The sequence below is a fragment of the Amphiprion ocellaris genome, chromosome 3 (assembly GCF_022539595.1).
Source record: "Amphiprion ocellaris isolate individual 3 ecotype Okinawa chromosome 3, ASM2253959v1, whole genome shotgun sequence".
Taxonomy (NCBI): Eukaryota; Metazoa; Chordata; class Actinopteri; family Pomacentridae; genus Amphiprion; species Amphiprion ocellaris.
In genome coordinates, this window is record NC_072768.1 from 36,064,663 (window position 1) to 36,092,339 (window position 27,677).

At 34.0% G+C, this 27,677-nt stretch overlaps 2 protein-coding genes across 3 annotated transcripts; one reads left to right on the forward strand and one right to left on the reverse strand.

Moving 5' to 3' along the window:
* Window positions 1-1,971: 1,971 nt before the first annotated feature.
* On the forward strand, window positions 1,972-12,046 carry kcnj11l (potassium inwardly rectifying channel subfamily J member 11, like). The gene is made up of 6 exons (XM_023265644.3): window positions 1,972-2,123; window positions 3,066-3,228; window positions 4,710-4,949; window positions 6,022-6,291; window positions 7,932-8,139; window positions 9,167-12,046. The coding sequence occupies exons 2-6, from the start codon at window positions 3,070-3,072 to the stop codon at window positions 9,592-9,594; spliced, it is 1,305 nt and encodes a 434-aa protein (XP_023121412.1). The 5' UTR covers window positions 1,972-2,123; window positions 3,066-3,069; the 3' UTR covers window positions 9,595-12,046.
* A 59-nt stretch (window positions 12,047-12,105) lies between these two features.
* LOC111565537 (CD59 molecule (CD59 blood group)) lies at window positions 12,106-27,197 on the reverse strand. 2 transcript variants are annotated; one of them, XM_023265656.3, is made up of 5 exons: window positions 27,000-27,197; window positions 23,839-23,889; window positions 17,425-17,488; window positions 14,056-14,157; window positions 12,106-12,450 (listed from the first exon to the last, which is right to left on the reverse strand). In XM_023265656.3, exons 3-5 carry the CDS (start codon window positions 17,477-17,479, stop codon window positions 12,251-12,253), a joined length of 357 nt encoding a protein of 118 aa, XP_023121424.1. In that variant the 5' UTR covers window positions 17,480-17,488; window positions 23,839-23,889; window positions 27,000-27,197; the 3' UTR covers window positions 12,106-12,250. The 2 variants fall into 2 exon arrangements, with proteins under 2 accessions (XP_023121424.1, XP_035802009.1); XM_035946116.2 differs by lacking the exons at window positions 23,839-23,889; window positions 27,000-27,197 and having other exon boundaries at window positions 17,425-17,669.
* Window positions 27,198-27,677: the final 480 nt, after the last annotated feature.

A 27,677-nucleotide genomic window follows, 5' to 3' on the forward strand; every position in this document is an offset into this window, starting at 1 on the left:
CCTGTGTGTTGCTATGGCAACAGATGAACCTATGTGTCATCATAGAAACAGATGAATCTTCATGTCACCATGGAAACAGATGTGCGTGGATGATAGCATGGAAACAGGCAAACCTGTGTGTCAGCATCAAAACAGATACACCTGTAGTACCACAGATACAGGTGAGCCTGTGTGTCACCATAGAAACAGACAAACCTTTGTCACCATAGAAACAAGTGATCTTTTGTGTTGCCATGGAAATAGATTCACTTATGTATCACCATAAAATCAGATGAATCTGTATGTTCCCATGGAAACAGATGAACCAGTGCATCACCCTGGAAACAGATGAGACTGTGTGTTACCATAGAAACCGGTGATCCTTTGTGTCACCATAGAAACAGGGGATCCTTTGTGTCACTATAGAAACAAGTGATCTTTTGTGTTGCCATGGAAATAGATTCACTTATGTGTCACCCTGGAAACAGATGTGACAGTGTGTTACCATAGAAACAGATGAAGTTCCAAATATCACCAACATATAAGCTGATTACTTATGAATTTCTTATTTTCTATTAAATTTGATTAGGACTTATATTGTACTAATCCTTACGATTATTCTAACTTCATTTTTGTTTATGTTGTCTTGTTTGTTTACTTTCTGCACCACAGTGTCTGCTTCCCTGCTGCATCATAACAATGGAGGAACAGTAATAAGTCTGTCAATAAATAATGTGACTGATTGCTGATAGAGTGAAAATGGGAGGATACAGAAACCTGCCAGTAAATCCATGAACCCTGACCAATCAATTTAAAGCTACGTCACCACATTACTGTCAAACCATGAGGTCATTTAACAGGTTGGCTGCATTTATTTTATTAATGACACTACATGAAATGTCACTTTATTCAAATACTGTTGATCAAAATGATACAAACTCTTATTTTTAGTGAATAATTAACTTCTTGTTTGTTTCTGATGTTTCCCAGTGTGTTTGGAGGTGAACGCTCCTGTTCTGCCCCCTGCAGGCAGCAGGAAGCCTCTGCAGGATGAACCTGCTCTGCATCCTGCAGCATCAAGTTCAACACAATCACACAACACAGCAGCAGAATTTCAAAAATCAAAGTCTTCTCAGAAATCACGCTGCCAGATGTCACGTAGACATTTTCATGATTTTTTTTCTCTCTTTAGATCAAATCTCCCTTTTGTATCTGCTTTGAATCACACAATGATTGTTTAACTAACCCTAAATTTATGGTCAAACTTTCTGAGTAATTGTTAAAGCAAAAACAAAAACAAACAATAAATATAAACATTGCGAAATGAAATCACAAAAAATACAGAAAACAACAGAGACAAGGAAAGAAAGAAAATGCAGACAAAGACATAAATTAAGGGAAAAAATGTCAAAAAGATTTTTAAAAATCCCATTAAGAAAAAACAAGCAAAAAGACAGACAAACCAACAAACAAAAAACGACTGTGAATTGACAAAAAATATTGCAGCGAGACAAATAATGGCCACAAAAAAACAGACACAAAATTATCACAAAAAGAAAATAAAACAAGGAAAGATTGTTTTTTAAATGGCAATGTACAGAAAAAAGACAAAGAAAGAAAAACAAAACTACGACAAAAATAGAAAAAATAATTTTAAAAAATGATCACAACAAGAACAAACGACCAGATAAACAAAAATTATCTAATTATTATATAATTATTTAAATATATGAATAACTGTGTCAGATCATTGTTACTATATTGTTATGGTTTGCTTGTTTTCTTTAAAAAATGTGCTGTAAACGATTATTTTTGAGCTTTATATGTGATTAAAAAATAAATGTTATTAACATAGTTCACATTTTGACAATCTAATAAACCTGAAAAACAAATATCACAGCGTAAACAATAAATAATTCATGTTTAAACCTAAATAATTCACATAATTCTCAGACAGCGCAGCAGAAGTGTGTTTTATTCTGACGGTCATGACCGGAAATGCAGCCTTACATCCGGTTTAAACTTGACGCAGCCGCCGGTTGTGTTTCTGTCCTGATGGATGAACGATGCTTCGACACAAACAATCATCTCGGTAACAAAACATCGTCCTGAGGTTATCAGAGCAGCTGCTGGTACCTGCGCAGGTAACATCACGTGATCATTTGTTATTGTTTATTATTATTTACACGTTTATCAGGACCACAGACCGACGTTTGTTTGTTGTTTTGTTGATTCGCTGATCAGCTAATGGACATTCAGATGTAACTGTGTGTCAATATAATGTAAATTTACAGTCTGTGTGACTGATCACTGAGAAAACTGACATATTTACACATTTTATTTAAATTTAAAGCATTTTTCTAAGAATTCTCTTGTCATTTCCGGGATTTTTCCGGTATTATTTGGTTTAAATGTAGTCTATATGGGCTCTACGTGTAAAACACAGGACATGAGAAGGTTGAGTTATTGATCATTAGGATAAATGTGGAATCACAGATCTCCTGTCATGGAATAATTCAGCTCTTATAACTACATCTAATGACTGGTTTATATCCTGTTGATATTTTCTCTGTCATATTTTATACATTTTATCATTTTATTTTATTCTGTCTTCACTTTATACCCTAATATTCTGTGTTGTCTTATTGTTTACCCCTTTACTGAATATCAGTGCTGCTGTAACAACTTAATTTATAATAAAGTTATAAAAGTTTAAGTATCTATTAAATTATATCAGATTTAATAGACAGAAAGAATGTGAAGATAAAAATTTGATGATAAAGAGACAAAAAACCACCACAGAGGCAAAAAATGTCACAAATGACCAAAAAATAGCACCAAAGATGAAAAACAACCACAAAAAAATGCAAAAAAAAACCCAACAGAAGCTACAAATAAACAAGAAAGACCTTGAAAAGACAGAAAAATGCCACAAAAGACCAAAAAAAATCACAAAAACTGCAACAAAAATGAAATAAATGATGACAGAGGTTAAAAATAACTACAAAGTACCAAAGAAAGGATGACACAGAGACACAATGCAGGCTTTGTGTTGGTGTAAATGTGTATTTTGTGTGTGTGTGCAGCATCATGTTGGCCAGGAAGGGCCTCCTGCCGGACGGCTTCCTGCTGACCCGTCTGGCCGAGGACCAGAACCAGCCCAACCGGAGCCGGAGCCGCTCGCAGAGAGCTCGCTTCATCACCAAGACGGGATCCTGCAACGTGGCCCACAAGAACATCAGGGAGCAGGTGGAGCAAAAGAACCTTCAGACGGTCCAGATGTCAGAGTTCTGACCAGATGTTTGGTTGAGTTCAATCATCTAATGCTGTAATCTGTCAACTTTTGCCTGGATTTAGTCTTTTTCTTCATATAAATACATCCTTTTACCACAAATTGATGCAAAAAAACAACAAATTGGTGCATAAAGATTCACCAGAAAGCAGAAAATGAACTGTTTGATGTTCAAAATTTTCCACAATATTCAAATTAAAGTTTTACCCAGGTTATATACACTGCCTATCTAAAAAAAATAAAAAGTCACACACTCTAATATTTTGTTGGTCCGCCTTTAGCATTGAGTACAGCATGCATTCACCGTGGCATCGTTTCAATAAGCTTCTGCAATGTCACAGCATTTATTTCTGTCCAGAGTTGGATTAATTTTCTACCAAGATCTCATACTGATGATGGGAGAGTCGGACAAAGTCTTCTCCAGAACATCCCAAAGATTCTCAGTGGGGCTGAGGTCTGAACTCTGTGGAGGTCAATCCATGTGTGAAAATGAAGTCTCATGCTCCCAAGGCAAAAAAAAAAACAAAAAAAACAAAAAGGCAAAGAAAATCAGCACAAAAAGACAAAGATATTTTTAAAAAGACAGAAAGTCACCATAAAAGGCCAAAAAATTAACAAAAGGGCCAAAAAAACACCACAAAAAGGGGAAAAAAATAACAAAAACACAAAACATCACCACATAAAAGGGAAAAATATTGAACAAAAGGCAAAAAATCATAACAAAAAGGCAAAAAAAAATTTTAAAAGACAAAATCACCACAAAAGGCAAAAAAAAACCCAAACAGGCAAAAAAAACACCACAAAAAGGGTAAAATATAACAAAAACACAAAAAATCACCACAAAAAGGGGAAAAAATATAAAATGGCAAAAATGTTTAACAAAAACACAAAAAATCACCACAAAAAGGCAAAAATATTTAACAAAAGGCAAAAAAAATCACCACAAGAAGTCAACAAAGAGATGAAAATCACATAAGAGACAAAAACACCAGAAGCCAAAAATTGCCACAGAGGCAAAACAACAACAAAAAAAACACCTGCAAAGACCAAAAATTGCCACAATTTTTACAAAAAAAATTACCATAAAATGGAAAAAATCTTGCAAAGATCATAAAGTTAAGAAGAGGGACACAAAAATGACCAATTATTATCACAATAATTTTCTTGATTTAGCACTTCTTTTTAAAAAATGTTGAAATAATTTTTTTACTTTCATGTCTTGTCTGACCACACAGACCCCATGTGGAGGTTTTGGTTGAGAAATGACCATTAATCTAAATATATTCATTGATATGTTGCAACAACGTCCACATAGAATCCATTTAAATATTGTCGGGGATCATTAAATCCTCCTGATGCTGTTTTAATTTATTGGACTGAGGTGTAAAAACTCATAAAAACCAGTTTTAGAAGATGAGAATCTGTCTTTTTGTTCCAGGGTCGCTTCCTGCAGGACGTCTTCACCACCATGGTGGACCTGAAGTGGCAGCACTCCCTCCTCATCTTCACCTCGGCCTTCCTCTGCTCCTGGATGCTCTTCGCTATGATCTGGTGGCTGGTGGCCTTCGCTCACGGAGATCTGGAGCCTCGAGACCCCAGCGGAGGGCCGGGCCCCGTCCCCTGTGTCACCGCCATCCACTCCTTCACCTCGGCCTTCCTCTTCTCCATCGAGGTCCAGGTGAGTCCAGCCGACCAGATCTTTCTGCTTCAGTTCACCTGAACATCTACAATTTGACCGATTTATTTTAAAGCGGTGAACATTGATGGAGTTGACAAAAATCTGGACTCAGACGTAACTTTAGTTTTTGAGTTAAAGAGTCTTAAAGAAGGTGGGGTCATGTCTAATTTTGCTGAGCATGGTGGTGGCAGTATCATGCTGTGGATCAATGTTTGAAGTGCCATAACTTGAGAAATAATGTAGCTAAAATCCTGAAACGTTGCAGGTCCATTGATATGTACATCTGGTCTTCAGTGGTACAATCCAGCTTTGATAGAATTATACAAACCAGTTATATGGTGGTGCAAATGTGGTCCAAAAATCTCAGTGTTTCTTTCTACCCGATATACCATAAAATCTTTATTTTTCACCCTAAGAGACTGAATTTTTCCCCTGTGATTGGCACGAATAGGAGCTGTGAAAATGTAGAGTATTGTACGTTCGTCAGTCATTGGGCAAATCCATCTATATGGTAGCAACATTGGCATCAATATTTAATAAAGAGGCAGTGAACTAGGAAACCAATTTTCCACCAATAATTGGTCATGAATTACTTTAAAACAGTGCTGACATCAGTACAACACGTATTATTGCTTCTAACTTTCCCAACACAGTGTTTCTATGTGAGTCTTTGCTAACAAGGTTATGGTAAATTTGACCAGATCTCGATAAAGAAATTAAAAACAAGCATGTAGTAGTATGGTGCCACTTTTCGTAAAATTATTTGAAGCACAATGAGTCGGAAAACCATGATTTTTCTTTCAACTAGGGCTGGACCCAAATGTCCAAATATCCGTTCGTGACGGTGGTATCCGGATATTAATTTTGAGAATATTCGCTTCGTTCCTCTGTCCCCCTTTTTCAGACTTTTTAACTCAAAAACTAATGTTACCTATGAGCCCAGATTTTACACCTGGTCAACTCAATCAATATTCAACACTTTAAAAAAATCTGACAAATCTGAAACGGTCAGGCTTGTTGTTTTTAAATTTGGTGAACTGAGGACTGACTCTAAGCGTCCCGTCGTCTGCAGGTGACCATCGGGTTCGGCGGCCGGATGGTGACGGAGGAGTGTCCTCTGGCCATCACGGTGCTGATCATCCAGAACATCCTGGGTCTGATCATCAACGCCGTCATGCTCGGCTGCGTCTTCATGAAAACAGCTCAGGCCAACCGCAGAGCCGAGACGCTCATCTTCTCCAGAAACGCCGTCATCGCGCCCAGAAACGGCCGGCCCACCTTCATGTTCAGAGTCGGAGACCTGAGGAAGAGTATGATCATTTCTGCCACCGTCCAGCTGCAGGTGACGACGCTCAGACACACAAAACAGACACACAACGTCCAGCTAAAGTCAGTGTGAGTCTGCTGCAGTTCCAGCTGCACTGGAACTTAAACTATAGACTGAAAGCACACGACACAGCTACTGAAAGATACAAAAAGACAGCAAAGAGATGCATAACAACCACAAAAAGACACAAAACTATTCTAAAGAGAAGAAAAGACAACTACAAAAAGATACCAACGACTACAAATAGGTATGAAATATCTACAAAAGTATTACAAAGAAAATAAAAAATGACCACCAAGTGACAAAAAAAAGATGTAAAACAACCACAAAAGACACAAAACTACTACAAAGAGACTTAAAAAAGCCACAAAGAGACGCCAAATTAACACAAAAGACTCAAAGCGACCAAAAATTACACAAAGCGACACAAAATGACTGGCAAAAGAAAAAAAAGGCAGCCAAAATAAACACAAAATGACCACAAAAATAATCTAATGACCACAAATAGACACAAAATGATGAAAAACAGACTCAAAATAACCACAAAAAGACAAATAGAAAATGACCACCCAGAGACACAAACTGATTACAAAGACACCTGAAAACACTACAAAAATAGACCAAAATGACTAGAAAAAGACATAAAACTGCCAAAAATAGACACAAAATGACCACAAAAACAATCTAATGACCACAGAGACGTAAAACAAACACAAAGATATAAAATTACCACAAAAAGACACAGAACGACCAGAGTCAAAATGTGACCAAAAGAAACACAAAACATTTAAAAATAGACACTAAATGACCACAAAGAGACACAAAAAAATGCAAAAAGACATGAAAACACTAGAAAATAGGTCAAAATGACCACAAAACAACTAAAAAGGACCACAAACGACATAAAATGACTAGAAAGAGAAAACTGCCAAAATTAGACACAAAATGACCACAAAAATAATCTAATGACCACAAAGAGGCACAAAATAACCAAAAGTACAGCTAAAATAAACACAAAAAGACATAAAATGACAACAAAAAGAGACAAAACTGCCACAATTAGACACAAATTACCCCAAAGAAACACAAAATTACCACAAAGACAGTTAAAACAACCACAAAAATACACAAAACAAACACAAACCAAAAACGACCACACGTAGACACAAAATGAACGCAAAAACAATCTAATGACCACAAAGAGACACAAAATGACCAAAAATAGAGTTAAAACAACCACAAAAATACATAAAATAAACACAGACTCAGAAGACCACAAAGAGACACAAAACAACCAGAGTCACAACCAATAAAGACACAAAACATTTAAAAATAGACACAAAATGACCTCAAACAGTCACAAATCGATTACAAATAGACACGAAAATACTAGAAAATAGGTCAAAATGACCACAAAAAACAAAAATGACCACAAATGACATAAAATGACTAGAAAAAGACACAAAACTGCCAAAAATAGACACAAAATGACCACAAAGACATGTAAAACAACTACAAGTACACAAAAGAGACTCAAAAATACTACAAAAGAGGCCAAAATGACCACAAAAAGACAGATGATGAAGCTGAACCCGGTTTAATTAAACTGAACTAAACTCTGCCTGGCTAGTTCACGCTGATGTTTGTCCCTGCAGGTGATCCGGCGGACGGTGACGGCGGAGGGCGAGGTCATCCCGGTGTGTCAGCTGGACATCCAGGTGGAGAATCCTCTGAGGAGCAACGGCATCTTCCTGGTGTCTCCTCTGATCATCAGCCACACCATGGAGAGAGGAAGTCCTCTGTACGAGCTGTCGGCCCAGTCGCTGGCCTCCGACGACCTGGAGATCATCGTCATCCTGGAAGGTCAGAAACAGAAACCTGGGTCCTGGAAACCTGGATCCACAGCAGAAAACACTGACAGAACTCTAACTGGCATAGAAATACTCTGTCTAGTGTTTAAAATATGTCTAAAAATGTTTTCTGCTTTATACAATCAGACGTTTGTGGCAGCGCAAGTCTTCGCTCTTCAAGTCAAGTCAGGTTCTTACGAGAATTTACATAAAACTACCAATTTTGGTCAAGTGCAAAGAGGTTGAAATGCATAAATATGTGGTGATTTGAAACTTCCTGTGTGTCTAAGGCTGCCTGAAAAAATATAAAACCACAAAACAACTACAAAGAGACAAAAACTGAGGAAAAAGAGACAAAAGTAGAAGACAGAAAGACAAAAACCTACCATAAAAAGATAGAAATTACCACAAAAATATAAAAAAAAAAAAAAAAAACTACAAACAGATAAAAAAGCCACAAAGAGACAAAAAAAAAGACAGAAAGGAAAAAATGCTGCAACACACAAAAAGCAACCACAAACAGACAACAAATGACAACAAAGAGATAAAAAAAATCACAAATAAAAAAAACTACCACAAAAACACAAAAAAATCCCACAAAAGACCAAAAAAATGACCACAAGAGATGAAAAATGACCACAAAAATGAAGAAATGACAACGTAAAGCCAAGAATTGACAGCAAACATGATGTGAACATGAAATACTACCATGAAAAATAAAAAACAAGAAAACCAGAGAGACAAGAAATGACCACAAAGACACAAAAAACAACCATAAAGACACCAAAAATGATGACACAAATGAAAAATGACCACATAGATTCAAAAGAGACCAAAAAAGGAAAGAAAATATTGAAAAAAAATACAAAAACTACCACAAAAGTGATGAAGAGATGAAGATATAGAAAAAAAACTGATGCAGAGCGTTATAAGTGTGGCTTTAAATGTGTTTTTTTCCTCTTTATGTGCATCTTTTCTCTGGTCCTGCTCAGGTTTGTGTTGTTTTCAGGTTCATCTCACCTGTAGATGTTGTCTTCCAGGTGTGGTGGAGACCACAGGCATCACCATGCAGGCCCGGACCTCCTACACCCCCGAGGAGATCCTGTGGGGGCGGCGCTTCGTCTCCATCATCACCGAGGAGGACGGCCGCTACTGCGTCGACTACTCCAAGTTCGGGAACACCGTCCCGGTCCGGATGTCGTCGCTCAGCGCTAAGGAGCTGGACCAGACCAGGGGCGTCCAGGAGGGCAGCTCCGACGCCACGCTGCAGGGCTGGGGGCTGGTCCGGGCCGGCAGGGGGGGCTTCCGGAGAGGAGGACGGGCCTGCGACAGCTCCGCCCCCCAGCCCTGGTATGCCCAATCAGAGAAGCCGGAGAAGCAGGCGGAGCAGAAGGGCCAGAAGAAGACGGTGCAGCTGGAGGTGATTGGACGGCAGGTGGAGGACGGACTCGGAGACGTCAGCGACTGAACGGACTCACTGCAGGGTCTGTGCTGACACTGGTGCTGCACAACGACCTCCCACAATGCAACGCTCAAGACATGAAGGAGCTCAGAAGTGGAAAACGTCACCATGAACACCACAGAAAACAAAAAACTGCAAGACTGGAAAAACACTGTATGATTTCCACTCATATTTATAGACAACATACTGATCATCATTATGTACGGTTCCAGCAGGTAGATAGACAACTGCAAAGATGCACAAAATGACCACAAAGTAACACAAAACTGCTACAAATAGACACAAAGCCAACACAAAGAAACAAAACATCCACTGAGAGAAGCAAAACTGCATCAAGGAGACACAAAACAACCACAAAGAGACAAACAAAATCTTCTCAAAGAGTCACATAATAACTACGAACAGATACAAATAATGACAGAGATAAAAAAAACAACCACAAAGAGACATAAAACTGCCACAAACAAACTTAAAACAACTACAGAGTCATAAAACTACCACAAAGAGACAAAAAAAAAATCACCAAAAGACACAAAACTGCAGCAAAGAAACACAAAGCCACCACAAAGAAACAAAACATCCACTAAGAGACACAAAACTGCCATAAACAGATGCAAAATAAGTACAAAGACACAAAAAAATCTTCTCAGAGTCACATAATAGCTACAAACAGATACAAATAACGACAAAGATTAAAAAAGCAAACACAAAGTGTCACAGTGTAAGTAATTTTAGAGAACCCCAGAGAGACCAAACAGAACAGCGGGAAGCAGGTTTAACTGAATTTATTACAGAATAATTTTACAATCGCCAGACACTCACTGGCCAGATAGAGGAGGACAGGGTCAGGCTCCATAAAAGCACGTTGGCCGGTCGGTGCAGTCCTGGCAGGAGGGAAGGGTCCACGCCATGGCTTCAGCTAGGGCGGCAGGGGTCCAGTCCTTCACAAGGACGACAGGGGAAGGTGCAGGTTGCTGTGGCGGCTGGTGGGCTAAACGGGGCTGAGGGTCTCCAACCTTGTCCTGACACTGTGCAGTACCATCTGCCGTCCCCTGCCGTGTGAAGCTGGTCTTCATAGCAGCCCATGGAAATGCGCTACAGGTGTGGGGCTCCCGCAGCTGTGACCAATCACCTGATCAGCAGCTGCAGAGAGCCCCACAGACCGGCAACACACCTGCAGGGGAACAGCAACCGACAGAGGGGCGGGGCTTAGCCCAGCCTGGGACACAAAGACACGTAAAACTGCCACAAAGATACACAAAACATCTACAGTCAGTCATAAAACTACCACAAAGAGACAAAAAAAATCACCCAAAAGAGACACAAAACTGCAGCAAAGAAACACAAAACTGCCACAAAGAAATGCAAAACAACCACAACAACAACTACACAAGAAGTCTTCTCAGAGACACACAACAATCAAAAACAGGCACAAAACAACCACAAAGAGACAAAATATCACCACAAAGAGAAACAAAGCAACACAAAGAGACACAAACCTGCAGCAAAGAAACACAAAACAACAACAAAGAGACAAAAAATCTTCTGTCACATAATAACCACAAACAGATACAAATAACAACAGAGATTAGAAAAAACAACCACAAATAGACACAAAACAAAAAGAGACAGAAAACAACCACAAAGAGACACAAAACAATCAAAAAGAGACAGAAAACAACCACCAAGAGACACAAAACAATCAAAAAGAGACAGAAAACAACCACCAAGAGACACAAAACAATCAAAAAGAGACAGAAAACAACCACCAAGAGACAAAAAAAATCACCACAGAGATGCAAAGCAGCCACACGAGACACAAGTAACGACAGACTAACAACTACAAACAGATGCAAAACTGCCACAAAAAACACAAAACTGCCAAAAAGAGACAAAAAATTATTCAAGGAGACAAAACAACCACAAAACAGCCAAGAAGAGACACAAAACAACCACAAACAGACACAAAACTGCAGTAAAGAGACACAAAGCAACCACAAAGAGACACAAAACTGCAGTAAACAGACACAAAACATCCACAAAGAGACACAAAACTGCCACAAAAAACATAAAATTGCCACAAGGAGATATAAATAAATTTAAAAAACAACCCCACGGAGACAAAAAAATAATTTGAGACAACCACAAAAACCCACAAAAAACTATTTGTTTCTGCCTCTGCATTCTCACCGTTTTACTTATTGTTTTGTTTTCCAGCTTGAACACAGACTCACACCAGCCTAATTTTAATGTGTAATCAGTGTTGACTTGTTGTTGTTGTTGTTGTGTTTCTGTTCCTCCTGGTACCTTTAGTCTTATTTTATCATTGATTATTATACTGTAGATAAATAAGGACAATACTGAGACTGTAGCGCATTAGATAATCCAGCTGTAGTTCCTGGGTTGGAAATAATGTCTTTTAGTCTATCAGGAGGTTTAATAAACATGTTTTTGTGTATTTTATGTCGAGCTTCATTGCCACATCTGGACAAACTGGACAAAAACACAGGACACGTGTTCAGTTGTCGTGTTTATTGGTTAATTAGAAAATTACATTAGCAAAATGAAGAAAGTCATTTCAACTTCGACCTGAGAAACGGGACAGAGGACAGTTTAGCTCGTGTTAAAGGCTGTCAGTAAAAGATCCTGAAGCTGAAGCTCTTCACATCCAGCTCCAAAAGACGCTCAGCAGCGACGCCGCCAGTGCCAGGGCGGGCGTCGCTGTGGTGACGGTGATGCCGGAGTTGCAGAGGTTGCTGCTGCAGCATCTGTACGTGAAGCCGGAGATGGCCGGGAACATCTGGGTGAGGCGGGAGTTATCGCAGTCCGTGTAGCGGATGCACTGACGGATCGTCTTCCCACCTGGACGCACAGAAACACTCGATTACAGCTGCGAGTCCTGCTTTTAACGTGTGCAAATTTAAGTATTTAATGCTTTAAACACTGTGTTTTTCACTCATAACTCCAGAAACAAATAATTTCCTGCTTTCATGATTGCTTTTGTGTATAATTTAGTACTTTAGTGTAGTAGTATTTTAGAGTTGTGTTGCTCTACTGTTCTCTTCTTTAAAACATGCAAGTGTTTCAAGGTAGAGCAACACAACTCTAAAATAGATTCTATTGGCTTCCTACTAGGTTACATGCTTGTCCAGATCGTAGTTTTTTTTACTTTGTTCTTCTTAAGAAACCCTTAATGATTGTGATTTTGGGTTTAATGGTTCTCATGCTGGAATATTCCTCTCAGGAAAAGCTTCTTCAGCCTGGAAGTAATCTCATCAGCCAATATTTTGAAATATCTGCACATCTTTTGCACTCATGTAGCCCCGTATCATCACATTAGCACCTCCGTTCTTCACTGTCAGGACCTTACATTCACTGTAGTGCTGATCAGATTCACACCAAACACCCTGAAACAAATTTATATGTCCTCCAGACTTTCATCCTGCTTCTTTTCATGTTCTTTACTAAAGTTTCATCCATGCTGCTTTGTACTGGACAGCTGGGCATCGCTGATGGGGGTTGATGTTCTGAAGTGTCCTTCACACTGTCTGAGCTTCACAGAAACTCTGATTTCCATCTATAACCCCGTTTTGAAGTCTGAACCAGCTGCTGTCGGTTTTTAAGCTACATTGTGAAAGTAGTTCACTGTCTGTGGAATCATTTTATAAATACGACCACAGCAGCCATGATTAGTGGTACTATGGTTCCTTCTGTACCTCCTGATTACTGCTGCAGCTGTGTTTCACTCATTTTTAGTTGATCTTCCTGGATCCTTTTCCATCTTTGTGAAGTCTCACACTGATCACAATTTGAGATCAGTTCTTTTCAATGAGGAGCCATGATGAAGACATGCAAATAGAAACAGCTTCTGGGTCCAAAATTGAGAAAGTTCTGCTGTTCACAGCTCATTTTATTACCATGTTTATGCAGTTAAGCAAGAAATCACAGCTGCAGTCAGTTTAGCTGCATTGAGTTTCTACTTTGGGGTCTGAATTTTCAGTAAAGTCTTTGTAAATTATTTGTTTTTGAATGTTCATAGGAAGAAATAGTCTACTGGTAAACTTAGCAGTTATTGGGAGGTGATACATTTTTTAATCCTTTGACATTTAAGTGATATTATACAGTGCCTCAGCTGTATAAAGTAATTTTGATTTACTCGTAATTATTTTTGTCTTTTTAAAGTTGCTTTTTGTGTGTCTTAATGCATCAACCAGGAATAGCCTTCACAAAATTGTTGTATTTTGCACAATATAATGGCAGTTAGGGGTTTCTACTTGATTTCTACTCTATTCTACTTGTCACATATTTGTACTCTGACATATTTTGTCTTCATTGACAGTAACTCTGACGTCTGTGGCATCATACAGCTTACATGGTGACATTAAATGTGTAAGGTTCAGGTCTGATTTTAGCTTTGACTGGACGTGTTGTTGCTGTGTTTTGCTAACTGTCGAGGCTTTAACTGACCTCTCTCGCTCAGAGAGATGCAGGAGTCTTCGAACGTACACTCCTGGACGTTCTGGCAGCGTCCGGTGTAATCAGCACACTTGTAGCAGCGAAGTCCAGACCCTGAAGAAAAACAAGAAGAAGAAACCGGTTACACAACATTCAGGAGCTGCTTCTCTTGAATCCAGGCTTTTCTGAAGATAACATCAACTGCTGGAGTTGTTGTGATCCTGAAACAACGGAGTTTCGTCTTCAGATTTTAACCCCATTTTCAAGTTTCAGATTAAATATAAACTGTGAATCATTGAGCTCCTGGTAAAACAAGAGCTCAATGATTCACTTGTGTGAAACTTCCTGTTGTCCTCATTTACAGGCACCAAAAAATGTTGTTTCCTTGTCTGAAAAAAAATTCCCCAAATTTCTGAAAATTTGCAAAACCTTCAGGAAGAAAATTCCAATAATTCCTTAAAAGTTTCCCTTAAAAGTTTTATTTAAAAAAAAAAAAAAAAAAAAAAACTAATTTGGCAAGAAAATTCTTGAAAATATTTTCAAAAATGAGTAAAAATCTTCCAAAAAATCCTAAAAATATCTAAAGTGATTCCATATATATCAGTAAAACTTCTAATATTTTCTTTAAGAACATTCACATAAAAATCAACCAAAATCCAGCGAAATTTGCTGGATTTTGGTTGATTTTTATGTGAATGTTCTTAAGAAACATTTTTAACATTTCTTTTTTTCCACCAAAAAATGTTCAAAGATTTTCCAAAAATGTTGAAAATGTGGACGTCAAACGTTTCACTGTGAAAATATATATTTTTCTCCACATTTTCAAACTTTAAAACAAGTCAATTTTGACCTGCAGGACGAAATAATAGTTAAGCTCATGTTCCACATTAAAGGTCCCAAATGGTGAAAGTCCATTTTTGTGTAAAGTGAGACAGAAATGTTTGCTTCTGTCATCCCTCCAGTCCCCAGATGACTAGTTAGTCTATTAGCTTCACAAGTCATCGAAGAAGTTCACATAAATCCTACGTACCACCATCAAACTTTGTGTAATTCTAAAATGCAAATGTTCTGCTTTTGGCTGCAAGACTGAACACAACGGTCTTCATGCAGCGGCAGCATCTGAGGAACTAAACATCCAGTCAGTTACTTTTTGATGCTAATGTCCCCACCGTAAGAGGAAAATCCCTGCCACAATGGTCAATAAATTGAGGAATAAAGGACCAAAGGGTTAGGAAGGTTCAAAAAAAGAAATATTGGTAATATTTTAAGAGCTTGTAAGTAGTTACATGCAAAGTAATTCAAATTTCCACCTAGCAGAAAAAAAACACACAAAACCAAGTGCTGAAAAAGTCAAAACCTGGATAGAAATGCTAATAAAACACCTAAAAACAAAGTCCCAAAGTAAGAGGAGAATCCCTAGCTAATGTGGCTAACGTTAGCTTTGATTGTGTACCCACAGGTTAGAGTTGTGTTTAAACTGTAAAGCATAAAGGACATTTAAAGACAGTGGAAACGTTAATCTAGACAATAAACAAGTGGCTGGGTTATTGTGTGTTCATGTACTCAGCTGGTGTTTACATCTGTTAGCTTCTCTCCTGCTCTCTGTGCTCACACAAACTGCATTTTAATACAGCTGAATTCACAATAAAGCTGTTTTCATTCACAGATTTTTCTGTTTCTATTGTCAGACGATGACAAAAGAATAAAACTGTCTGAAGTGAGACTCCCACGCTTGTCCTGGTTGTAGTTGATGAAGCAGCTGCTGTCTGTTTTAAATGTCCTTTTCTTAAAGCTTTATACACAAATTAATACCTCTGATTAACCATTAGCCTCGAAACACTGTAAATTTAATATAATTTAAACACTAAATTAATGTTTATATCACATTATAATGTAGTCAGAAGCACATTTGGAGTGTTTTATAATATTTATAATGTAAAATTCACAAAAAAAAAGAAACACCTTTAAATGCGTTTTCCAAATGTAATTCATAATTAAATGAACAGATATGTGTGTTTTAAAGGGTTTAATATTGATAAATGATATTTATTTTTTATTCTGCTCACTTGCACATGAATAAAAATACTAATGTTCATTTAATATTAATGTTTCCTAATGATGAATTAAAGTGGAGCTGAGTAACAATTGAAAGCTAAATATTTAATTATTCATCCATAACACATTATCATGTCGTCATAATCTCATATACGGACATTTGCATTGTACTACTGGATTATGTTAGGGTGTTTATTATTATTACGTCTATTGCCAAATCCATGAATAAAGATTTTAAATGTAAAACACGAGTTAAAGCAAAGTGTTACCACATTTAATTAATTGATTGAAATGTATGTTTTTAAGTACTTTTTTAATCAATAATTTATATTTTTAAACATTTTTATTGTTTTACAGACAATCAGTTTGACATTTAGGCAAAAAATAAATGAAAATAATAATATACTTTATTTCTATAGAATGATGAAAACTGAAGCTACAAGGTGCTTTAAAAAAAGAATAAAAAATTAAAGCAACTCATATTTTTTCTAACTACATCGTAAAATAAATAAATTCTACTTTATTATTAACACACATTACTATTGTAGATTTATCATACATTATAATGTCATTACAATAAGGGCAATTAGCTTTTTAATCTATATTTTTATTAGTAGTTGTAAATAATAAAGGAATGATAGCTGTTAATAAATGTATTATTATGGAAGAAGAAAACAGTTATTACATGTTTAGATTCTCATTTTAAACACTAAAAATGGGGAGTTAAAGTAAAGTTTTAGTGCTATTTAATGGATTTTTTACACATTAAAGCATTTAGTTTGACATTTTAATGACTCACTTGCTGTTTCTGCTCATTAATAAAGAACATTAAGCTCTTAAATTTTGGTTTTAATTAAGTTAATCTGTATAAAGTGAACTAAATCACAGTAAAAGATCTTTATGATTTGTTACAAATATTTTCATTTTAAATGCTAAAAACGAGGCGTTAAAGCAGTGTTTAACTGATATTTAAAGCATTTTTACACATTAAGGCACTCAGCTTGAGATTTAAATGACTCATTTACTTTCATTATTAGCCTCCTAATGTGACAAATAACACATTTTAATGGAGTAAATCTAAGTAAAGTGAGCTATATTATAGTGAAAAACCTAAAACTAAAATGGACTAAAATGGACTAAAATTACCACGATAATCATTATTAACACAACTTTTGGTGTTTGTGCAGATTTTACAGGCTTATTATTTTGATATTTAACAGATTTTTTTGCTTTGAAGGCTAAATACCGCTAAATGTTGGTTTTGCTGTGAATAAGTGACATTTAAGGTTTGGTTTTATAGCTGCAGAGTGAGATGCGTCCACTCACCTACATGAAACATCCCATAACAGAGCAGCAGCATCAGTCCGAGGCAGCGCTTCATGTCGACTCCCTGCAAACAGAAGCTGAAGTGAAGCTGAAGTGAAGCTGAAGTGAAGCTGAAGTGAAGCTGAAGTGAAGCTGAAGTGAAGCTGAAGTGAAGCCGGTTTGCAGCAGCAGCAGCAGCAGCAGCAGAACGTCCGACGGTGTTTGTTGACCCGAAGCAGCCGGAGGCTGAAAGCTGCTCTTTGTGCTTCGGACCACAAAGACTCGCTGTCTGGACGAACCTCCTCCTCCAACAATCACTGAGGGTTTTATTCTGGCTGCAGCTCGTCTAGCTGCTGCTGCTCGTCTGCGTCTATTTGTTGCTTCTAGTGTTTATTCTTGAAGCTAAATATAAGATTTAAGCAGCAGCTGAGTAAAAAACAACCAAAGAACAACAGTTACTAAGAATATTTTATTTATTAATGTCTCAATTTATACATTTATTTACAGATTTTAGTTTATTTAATGTTGTTTATTGTTTTTGAATTATTCTTTTCCTATTCCGTTTTTATCAATGTTGACTTTGCCCTTCACCTATCCATCTATATATATTTTATTAATAGATATTGTACTTTATTTATATATTTAAATAAAATATTTTAGTTCATTTATATTTTATTCTATTTATATTATTTTATTATATCTTATTTTATTTCGTCTTAATAAAATAAAATAAGAAATATAAAATAATTACAATATTTAAAATATCTATAAACAAATTAAATATTTTATTTATAAATATTTAAGATATTTTATTTTGTTCATATGAAATTAAATATTTTATTTATAAATATTTTAGATAATTTATTTTATTTAGATTCTTTATTTTATTTCATTTATTAAAATAAATGAAAAATTTATTAAAATGAAATAAAATAAGATAAAACAAATAAAATATCTATAAATGAAATTAAATATTTTATTTAAAAATATACATAAAATTAAATATCTATTATCAAAATATATCTAGATAGACCTAAAATATTCTAAATATCAATCTAAAAAATATTCAATTTTATTGATATTTGACATTTTGCTTTATATTTTCATATTAAGATGAAACAAACGATAAAATAAAAAAATTTAAATATCTGTAAATAAAATATTTTATTTATAGATATTTAAGATATTTTATTTTATTCATATAAAAATGTATTATTTTATTTCTAGATATTCAAGATCATTAATTTTATTTATATTTTTATTTTATTTATTAAAATGGAATACAATAAGACAAAATAACAGAAATAAAATATCTATTATTAAAATATATCTAGAATAAAATATCTAATTTTATTTCTAGATATTTTAGATATATTGTTTTATTAATATTATTTTATTTATTAAGATGAAATAAAATAAGTTAAAATAAAAGAGAAATAAAAAGACATAATTAATTCTATTAATGTATATAACAATAATAATAGTTTATATTATACTCTTATCTTATTATTGTTCTTTTTTATAAATTGTTATATCAGTATTATGAAATATGAAACATAACCTACAATCAGAATTTTTAAAAAATAATATTTGATGTATTTTATATTAAAACATCCCAGCATGCAGTCTGAGAGCTCCAGAGAAAACGCTGCTATTCCATCACTGTATTTGAATTGAATCCAAACTGTTTGACTGTAAACCATGACATCGGTTGAATAGTTTGAGTGTAAAATAAAAGAATCTTTGTGTTTGTCCTCATTTCATCTCTTCTCTTTGTTAACTGATGAACTCTGGTGTTCTTTATTTAGTTAAACTGTGGCAAAGCTTCTTTTCTCTCTGTGAACAAAGCTTCATGTGTCGATCTTCTGATGGTGCAGCTTCTACTTGTGGTGTTTTCTGTTTATTTCCAGGTTTACATGGAAACACAACAGATATTTAGGGAGCTTTTATTCTGAAATGTCAGTTTTAACGAGGATCAGAGGAGTTCTGCTCTGCGTTGGTTTGGAATCTGTAGCTGCAGACGAGACACACTGACACAACCAAACAAATTTAACCTTCAAACCCAAACGCAAGAGGCGTTTTTCACCCTGAGGCTTTTGTTTGGGTCATTTTGTGGCATTTGATGTGACATTTTTACTCTGCTGTGCAAAAAATGTGAAGCATTTGGACACTTTTGTTTTTAAGAATCGCCACAGAGCTGCATAAAAAAAGCTTAAAAATTCCTACTTAATCATCTCCGATTTGCCTGAAAATTTTAGAGAATAAAATACAGATATTTATTATTATTTTTGTGAAATTTTAGCTTCTTATATCAAACATTTTCTGAGATAATGTGCTTTAAAATTCAACTGCCTACCCACTTTCAGAACATTTTTCATATTATAATTTGAATCTGAACAACAAACATCTCAGGAAGTATTAAAGATAAAAACCTAAAATAATGTAACCTTGAAATCCAAATATAACAGGCGTTTTTCACCTTGAGGCTTTTATTGAGGTCATTTTTTGGTATTTAATGTGATATTTTCACTCTGATGTGTAAAAATGTGACACATTTGTACATTTTTGGGTTTTTTTGTTTTTAAGAATTGCCACAGAGCTGCATAAAAAAAGCTTAAAAATTTCTACTTAATCATTTCCAATTTCCATTTCCTGAAATTTTTAAAACACAAAATGTGGATATTTATAAAAATATTTGTGAAATTTTAGCTTCATATATCAAACGCTTTCCGAGATAATCTGCGTTAAAATTTACCCGTCGACCCACTTTCAGCACGTTTTTCCACGTGTTGTTCTGTTTGAACAACAAACGTCTCAGGAAGTATTAAAGATAAAAACCTGAAATAATTTAACCTTTAAACCCAAATACAAGAGGTGTTTTCACCCTGAGGCTTTTATTTAAGTAACTTTATGGTATTTAAAGTGATAGATTTACTCTGCTGTGTAAAAATGCAGCTGTGTTTCTCTGCAGATTTTATAAGTATTTGGGCATTTTTTCACCCCAGAATTGACACTGAGCTGCATAAAAAAAGCTTAAACTGTTTCTACTTAACCATCTCCGATTTGCCTAAAATTTTTTGAGCATAAAGTACAGATATTTATTAAGATATTTGTGAAATTTCAGCTTCATATATTAAACACTTTCCAACATATGTTTTAAAATTTACCCATCGACTCACTTTCAGCACAGTTTTCCATACATTGAAATGTGAGCCTGAACAACAAATATCACAGGAAGTATTAAAGATGAAAATCTGAAATATACACCTGGAAAATAAAAATAAAGATATTTAGAAAGATAAATGTGAAATTTTAGCTTCATATATTAAACACTTTCCGTTCACAAAATTGCCCGTTGATCCACTTTTAGCAGGATTTTCGAACATCGAAATTCTGTTTGACCAACAATTTCTCAAGAACTACTCAAGATAAAACCTGAAATTTTCACTGTTATTTCTCATCATGTCATTAATTCAGAATCTGTAAAACTGGACAAGCAGGTTATTTAATCTCAGATTATGGGTGAGTTGAAACATGAGAAAAAAATTAAGCCGTCATGAAAAGAAAAGTTTCATCTTTGAGCTTAAATTAACAAAAAATGAATAAAAATGTATTAGTTAACTAGTGATATATAACAATAATACAAAACTAAACAAATAGAACAGTTTTAATATGAAATATTTGGTCACAAAAATGAGAAAAATACTTTATTTTTGTTGAACTTTCAGAACTAAGCATGTTGCCCCACAAAAACCAAAGTATTGATGGATAATCTGGGAAAAATATCTTTTCTATGGGAATATTTTCATTTTCAGACCCCATTTTGTAGACATAAACATTCATTTGGAGGAGACTCGTTTGTTTATTTTCTGTTGCTTGTCAACTCAGAATTTACCGTCACCTGTCTGGATTTCAAATTCCAGCTTTAAAGAGTCCTAAAAACCACCATAAGACATCATTTTTGTAAAAACGGGGAAGGGACAAAGAATTTATTGATCTCGCTTCATTTTGCACTTTAATTCACATATATGATATTTGTCAGTTTAAAAGATAGTTTTACAGGTTAAGAAAGTCAAATTGTTGAACTATGATGTTGAAAGTACGTCAGGAGAAACACGACTCAACACAAAAGTGACTTTTCCAAGCTACAACAGCAGCAGAAAATCAAAATAAATCCACATATTTATATAATTCTACCGGAAAATGTTCCGCAGAACGCAACAAAATGGACAAGACTTTATTTTTATGTGTTCAAGAGTCAGAAGATACTTTAGTTACAAAACAGCAGCATAACCGTCTAATTTCACCCACTAAAAACGTTAAGTTTGGTTTGGTTTGGTCAAACTTCCAATTTTTCCACTACTGTGAAACTTTTCGGAACATTTCGAGCTTTTTGTTCTGGATTTTTCTGAGCCCAAATAGAAAATATACCTAAAAACAAAAGAGAAATCAAAGTAAAAGCACCTATTTTTATTTGTCACATGGATAAATTTTCCCACATGTAGGGATCCTGAAGATTTAATTAATTACAAAACAGCAGCAAAAAACTCAAATTTCACTCATTTGTGGCTGATAAATGACTAAAAATGTGCAGTTTGGTTTAAAAAGACGCCGGTTTCAGATCTATGATTCATCCTAAAGGCGTCCTGATGCAGAAGTGGGTCAAAGGGGACCTAAAATCGTGGACCATCGTCTCAGTATCTGCTGCTGGTGTTTGTCGGATTATTCGGCTGCAGTCGGACTGAAGGAGGCTGAATGAAGAACAAAAGCTGGAGGCAGCAGCTGGATGCGGGACAGAATCTCCTCTGTAGCAGCAGCTGACCGTCACGAGCTGGAACTGATAGTGAATCTGACACAAACCCAGGCGACGCTCGCTCTGTTTATTGTCCTCTGAGGAGCTGCAGCCTCGTTTCACTGGAGGTTTTTACACCGAAGACGAAGAAAACGAGCCGCAGAAAGTGCCGCGTCACGATTAACCCTCTGATGCTGGAGCGTTTTTTTTGCTAACGTCATATTTTTACTCACTGTGGTCTCATTTTTCTCTGTAATCTAAAGTCCTGAACCTCTAAATGGAAACAGAACAACATGAAGAAGGAGAGAGTTTGATAAAAATTCTGGGAAAAAGTTTGACTACATGATTTAGAAATTTTACTATTTACATTATTAATCTGTTTCTATATTTGTACATACACTGCCTGCAGTTCAGCTGAAAAATCTGAATTTTTGTCACATGACTGTTGGTCACAGTTGAGTCACTAAAATCTTCATGGATGCACAAACCAACAGAGAATTTTTTCTTTTTTACAGAATATATTTAGAGCAAATGGTTTATTTTTGAAATATTTTTGATTCAAACATGTAAAATAAAGTGATAAAAATTTATATTTAACTTGATTTGATAATTTTTTTCTGACCAAAACAATAAAATCACACATGATTTGTTTAAGGAACCCTCTGAAAGTAATTACTATTTTTTTGTTTTTACACTTTCTGACTGTAATTTCTTAGTTCACTTAATTTCTTACATGATCTTTTTTTTCCCATTGTTGTTCATAACGCATTTTATTCTATTGTCAGTTTTATTCTTTTATTTCTTTTTAAAGTTTATTTCTATCTATTTTTAAGCAATATCAGAGTTTTAAATCTATTTTTAACAGTATTTTTATGTTTGCCTTTTAATAAAATTTTCTAGCTTTTAAAATTCTATTTTTGTCTCGTCTTTCAGTATTTTTTTGTTTTTATTTATATGTTTTTAAATTTTGTCTCAATGAATTTCTTCTAGTTTTTATTTTTTTTGCACATTTTGTCTTTTAATCTATTTTTTCTTATTTTATGTGTTTTTAGTTGTAATTCATTTAGTTTTTTCTTTTAATGAAAGATTTCTTTTTTTAAATTTTATTTTAATGCTTTTTCTTTCATTCAGAATTTTTCAGTTTTTATTTTTGTTTTGTTTTTAAATCAGATTTTTTTCTAGTTTTTATTCTATTTTCTACGTTTTGTCTTTTAATCAAAATTTTCCAGTTTATATATATATATATATATATATATATATATATATATATATATATATATATATATATATATATATATATATATATATATATACATATATATATATATATATATATATATATATATGTATATATATATATATATATACATATACATATACATATACATATACATATACATATACATATATATATATACATATACATATATATATAAATATATAAATAAACTGGAAAATTTTGATTAAAAGTGGAGTGCCAGCTTTTCCATCCCAGTGAAACTTTTTGGAACATTTCAAGCTTTTTCTCTGGATTTTTTTAAAAGTCCAAATTGAAAATATGGCTAAAAATTACCAGATATTAATGTGTATAATGTACACTGGAATTATTATAGTCATAATAATTAAAGCTGCTTTCAACTCACTCGATGAATGAATGTCAGACGCAGGAATCCTGAATCCAAACAGGAGGAACTCTGTGGAGAGAAAAGAAGAATAAAATGACGCTTTAGGACAAACACAGCGTTTATTAAAGCTCCTCTGAGCGTCTCTCTTCTTCTTCTGTGGTGTGAAAGCAGCCGAGTGTCTGCAGGTGATGTCAGGCAGGCAGCTGCTCGGCGACGGCCACAAAGCTCGCTTCGTTCTCGTTCTGACAAAGACGCCTCAGTCCCAGCAGCAGCTCGTTTGGACGTTCGGATCTCCTCCCGTCAGCTTTTGTTCCGCTGATCGACCCGTCCGCTCAGTTCCTTCCGTCTGAACTCCTGGAGTCCAAACTGAGCTGCAAAAAGCCGGCAGGAGGCTGGAGTCTGTTCTGTCTCCGTCTCCTGGAGACCGACTCGTCCTTCGAATAACTTCTGGACTCAAACTGGACCTGATGCTGAGTTCTTTGTTAAACGGCAGCAAGAGTCCAGAACCTCTGACCTCCAAGGACTAAATATATAAACAGTAACTTAAAGTAGAACTAAAACTACTTTCTTCTGTTTTTACAGTTTCTGGCTGATAAATGGTTTATTTTTTTTTTTACTTTATTTGCTCAGTTTCTCACATGATCTTATTTATTTATTTATGTTTTGTTGGTACAAGTTTATTTCTGTTTTTGGTATTATTATTTCTACAGTTTCAAGGTTTTTATTTTATCATTTCTAAGTTTTGTCTGTTAATAATTTTTTCGTTTTTTATATTTTTTTATTTTTACATTTTGTCTATTAATTATTTTTTTCTAATTTTTATTACATTATTTGCAAGTTTTATCTTTTAATGATATGTTTTTGCTTTTATTATATTTTTAATATTTTGGCTTTTAATTAAGTTTAAATTATATTATTTGTAAATTCTGTCCTTTAATCAATTTATTTTGGTTTTTATTATATTTTTCATATTTTGTCTCTTAATTTTTCAAGTTTCTATTGCATTATAGGTAAGTTTTGTTAGATATTGTAGTTTTTATTATATTTTTTTCATATTTTGTCTTAATTAATCTTTTCAAGTTTTTATTTTATTATTTTTAAGTTTTGTTTGTTAATCTTTTTTGGTTTTTCATACTTTGTGTCTTAAATATATATTTTTTTAAGTTTTTAATCTTTTAATTTTAAGTTTTGGTTTCTAATAATTTTTTTTTTCATATTTTGTCTTTTAATTAGTTTTTATTATAGGGAAACATATTATATTATTATAATAATATGTATTATATTATTATATACATTATAAGTTTTTATTATATTATTTTCAGTTTGGTCTATTAATCAATGTTTTTTTTTTTTTAGCATTTTGCGTTTTAATGATTTTTTCAAGCTTTTATTACATCATTTGTAAATTTAGTCTTTTAATCAATTTATTTAGAATTTTATTATATTTTTAACATTTTGTGTCCCAATTTTTCAAGTTTAAATTATATTATTTGTAAATTTTGCCAATTAATAATTTTTTGCTGTTTTTATTATATTTTTCACATTTTGTGTCTTAGCTACTTTTTTTCAAGTTTTTATCTTTTTATTTTAAGTTTTGTCTTTTAATGATTTTTACATTTTTTTCAGATTTTGTCTGCTAATTATTTTTTTCACGTTTTTAATATATTATTTTCAGTTTTGTCTGTTAATCAATGTTTTTTTAACATTTTTTGACTTAATGATTTTTTTTTTATTTTTAATACATTATTAGTAAGCTTTGTCCTTTAATCATTTTTTCTTTTTATTACATTTTTTAAAATATTTTATCTCTTCCATCCATTATCTATACACCGCTTATTCCTCACTAGGGTCGCGGGGGGTGCTGGAGCCTATCCCAGCTGACTCGGGCGAAGGCAGGGGACACCCTGGACAGGTCGCCAGTCTGTCGCAGGGCTACATATATAGACAAACAATCACTCACACATTCACACCTACGGGCAATTTAGAGTAATCAATTAACCTCAGCATATTTTTGGACTGTGGGAGGAAGCCGGAGTACCCGGAGAAAACCCACGCATGCACAGGGAGAACATGCAAACTCCATGCAGAAAGATCCCGGGAAAGCCGGGACGCGAACCAGGGATCTTCTCGCTGCAAGGCGAAAGTGCTAACCACTACGCCACTGTGCAGCCCCATATTTTATCTCTTAATTTTTAAAAAAGTTTTATTATATTATTTAGAGTTTTGTATTTTAATAAATTTTGGGGAGTTTATTATATTTTTTACATTTTGTTTTTATTAAATGATTTGTTTTTTTATGTTTTCTGTTTTTATATTTTTTATCATGTTTTCTCTTCAATATTTTAAAAAAAATTTTATTACAATATTTAAAGTTTTGTCTTTTAATCTTTTTTTTTTTTTTTTTTTTACATTTTGTGTCCTAATTCATTTTTCAAGTTTTTATTACACTATTTGTAAATTTAGTGTTTCAATCAATTTAGTTTGGATTTTACTATATTTTTCATATTTTGTCTCTTAATTAATTTTTCTGGTTTTTTTATATATATTATTTTAGGTTTTGTCTTTTAATCAAATCATTAAGAGAAAAAAATCAAAAAATATAATAAAAACAAATTAAGTTTTTGTTATATTTTTTGCAATTTTTCTCTAATTTTTTTTCAAATTTCTATTATATTATCTGTAAGTTTTGTCTTGTAATCTTTTTTTGTTTTATTCTATTTTTTATATTTTGTCTCTGTAAAATGACGATAAATTGTTGAAAAAGTTGCAGAATTTATTATTTTTTTAATGATAATTTTTTCCAGTGTAATCCAGATGTGAGCAGCCTGGTTCCAGATGTTTTTGCTCTGGTGTTTATGGATTCACTGATGACATTTAAACAACTTTAGGCCTTTAATTGGGGCTTTTTTAAACAACAGTAAGTGGATCAGAAAACAGAGGATGTTTCTGAATGTTGTCATTTAGCTTCACTTTAACGATAGGAAGTTAATTTTAGCGTCGTCACACAACAACCCACCTCCTTCCTTCTTCTTCTTTGGAGGTTTAAACTCAGTTAAACTTTAACACACAGTCATCAAACACACATTTTCAGATTTCCAAATATATAAAGTAAACACACAAACAAACTAAACTGACAGCAAACTGCAATAAATTCCTTTAGACGAGTTAGAAATATTTACCTGCAGAATCCGCGGGTTTGTAGGTTTTCTTCGGTTTCACGTTGAAATAAAAACTTCTGTCTGAACTTTTGCGGAAAAACCACAAACAGCAGCTGCTCACGGAAAATTCGGCGCAGTTTTAATGACGCTAATTGGACTAAAATGTCAACAAACTTGGGCAAAAACCGCCGCTGGTCAGAAAGGACGCCTCCCACAGCTAACGGCGTTTAGACACCACAGCATCATGGGAAATGTAGTCTTAAATTACCACGTGATTATCTCGCTGTGATGATAAAAACAAATAAATTCAATAGTTCAGCTGAATTTTTTAAAGATTTATCAAAACCTTTTTTTTTTACATTAATACATTTATAATTTACGTTTTGTATTTTAAATTGAAAATTACATTTATTTTTATTATTTTTTAAATATTCAAGAACCTCAAAGCTGCACTTTAGCTCAGAACTTCACCAAAAATGTCCTCAGTTTCATCCCTTTTCCCCACTTTTTCAAAAAATGTCTGTAAAACATGAAAGAAAAGATAAAAAAAATGTTAACACAACAGAACAACAATCAAGTGTCAGGAAAATATAAATAATATTGTTAAGAATATTAATTAAATAATTACAAATATTTTAAAAATAAACTATCCAAAATGTTTTGCATAAAATAAAGTAGCATTAATAAAAAATAGTTTTA

Excerpts from the sequence above, each read along its gene's own strand:
- kcnj11l (XM_023265644.3), top strand. The coding sequence starts at position 3,070 with ATGTTGGCCAGGAAGGGCCTCCTGCCGGACGGCTTCCTGCTGACCCGT. Across the intron at positions 3,229-4,709 it reads ACAAGAACATCAGGGAGCAG|GGTCGCTTCCTGCAGGACGT; the intron begins GTGGAGCAAAAG and ends TTTTTGTTCCAG. Across the intron at positions 6,292-7,931 it reads CTGCCACCGTCCAGCTGCAG|GTGATCCGGCGGACGGTGAC; the intron begins GTGACGACGCTC and ends TTGTCCCTGCAG.
- LOC111565537 (XM_023265656.3), bottom strand. The coding sequence starts at position 17,479 with ATGAAGCGCTGCCTCGGACTGATGCTGCTGCTCTGTTATGGGATGTTT. Across the intron at positions 14,158-17,424 it reads TTATGGGATGTTTCATGTAG|GGTCTGGACTTCGCTGCTAC; the intron begins GTGAGTGGACGC and ends GTTTTTCTTCAG. Across the intron at positions 12,451-14,055 it reads CATCTCTCTGAGCGAGAGAG|GTGGGAAGACGATCCGTCAG; the intron begins GTCAGTTAAAGC and ends CTGTGCGTCCAG.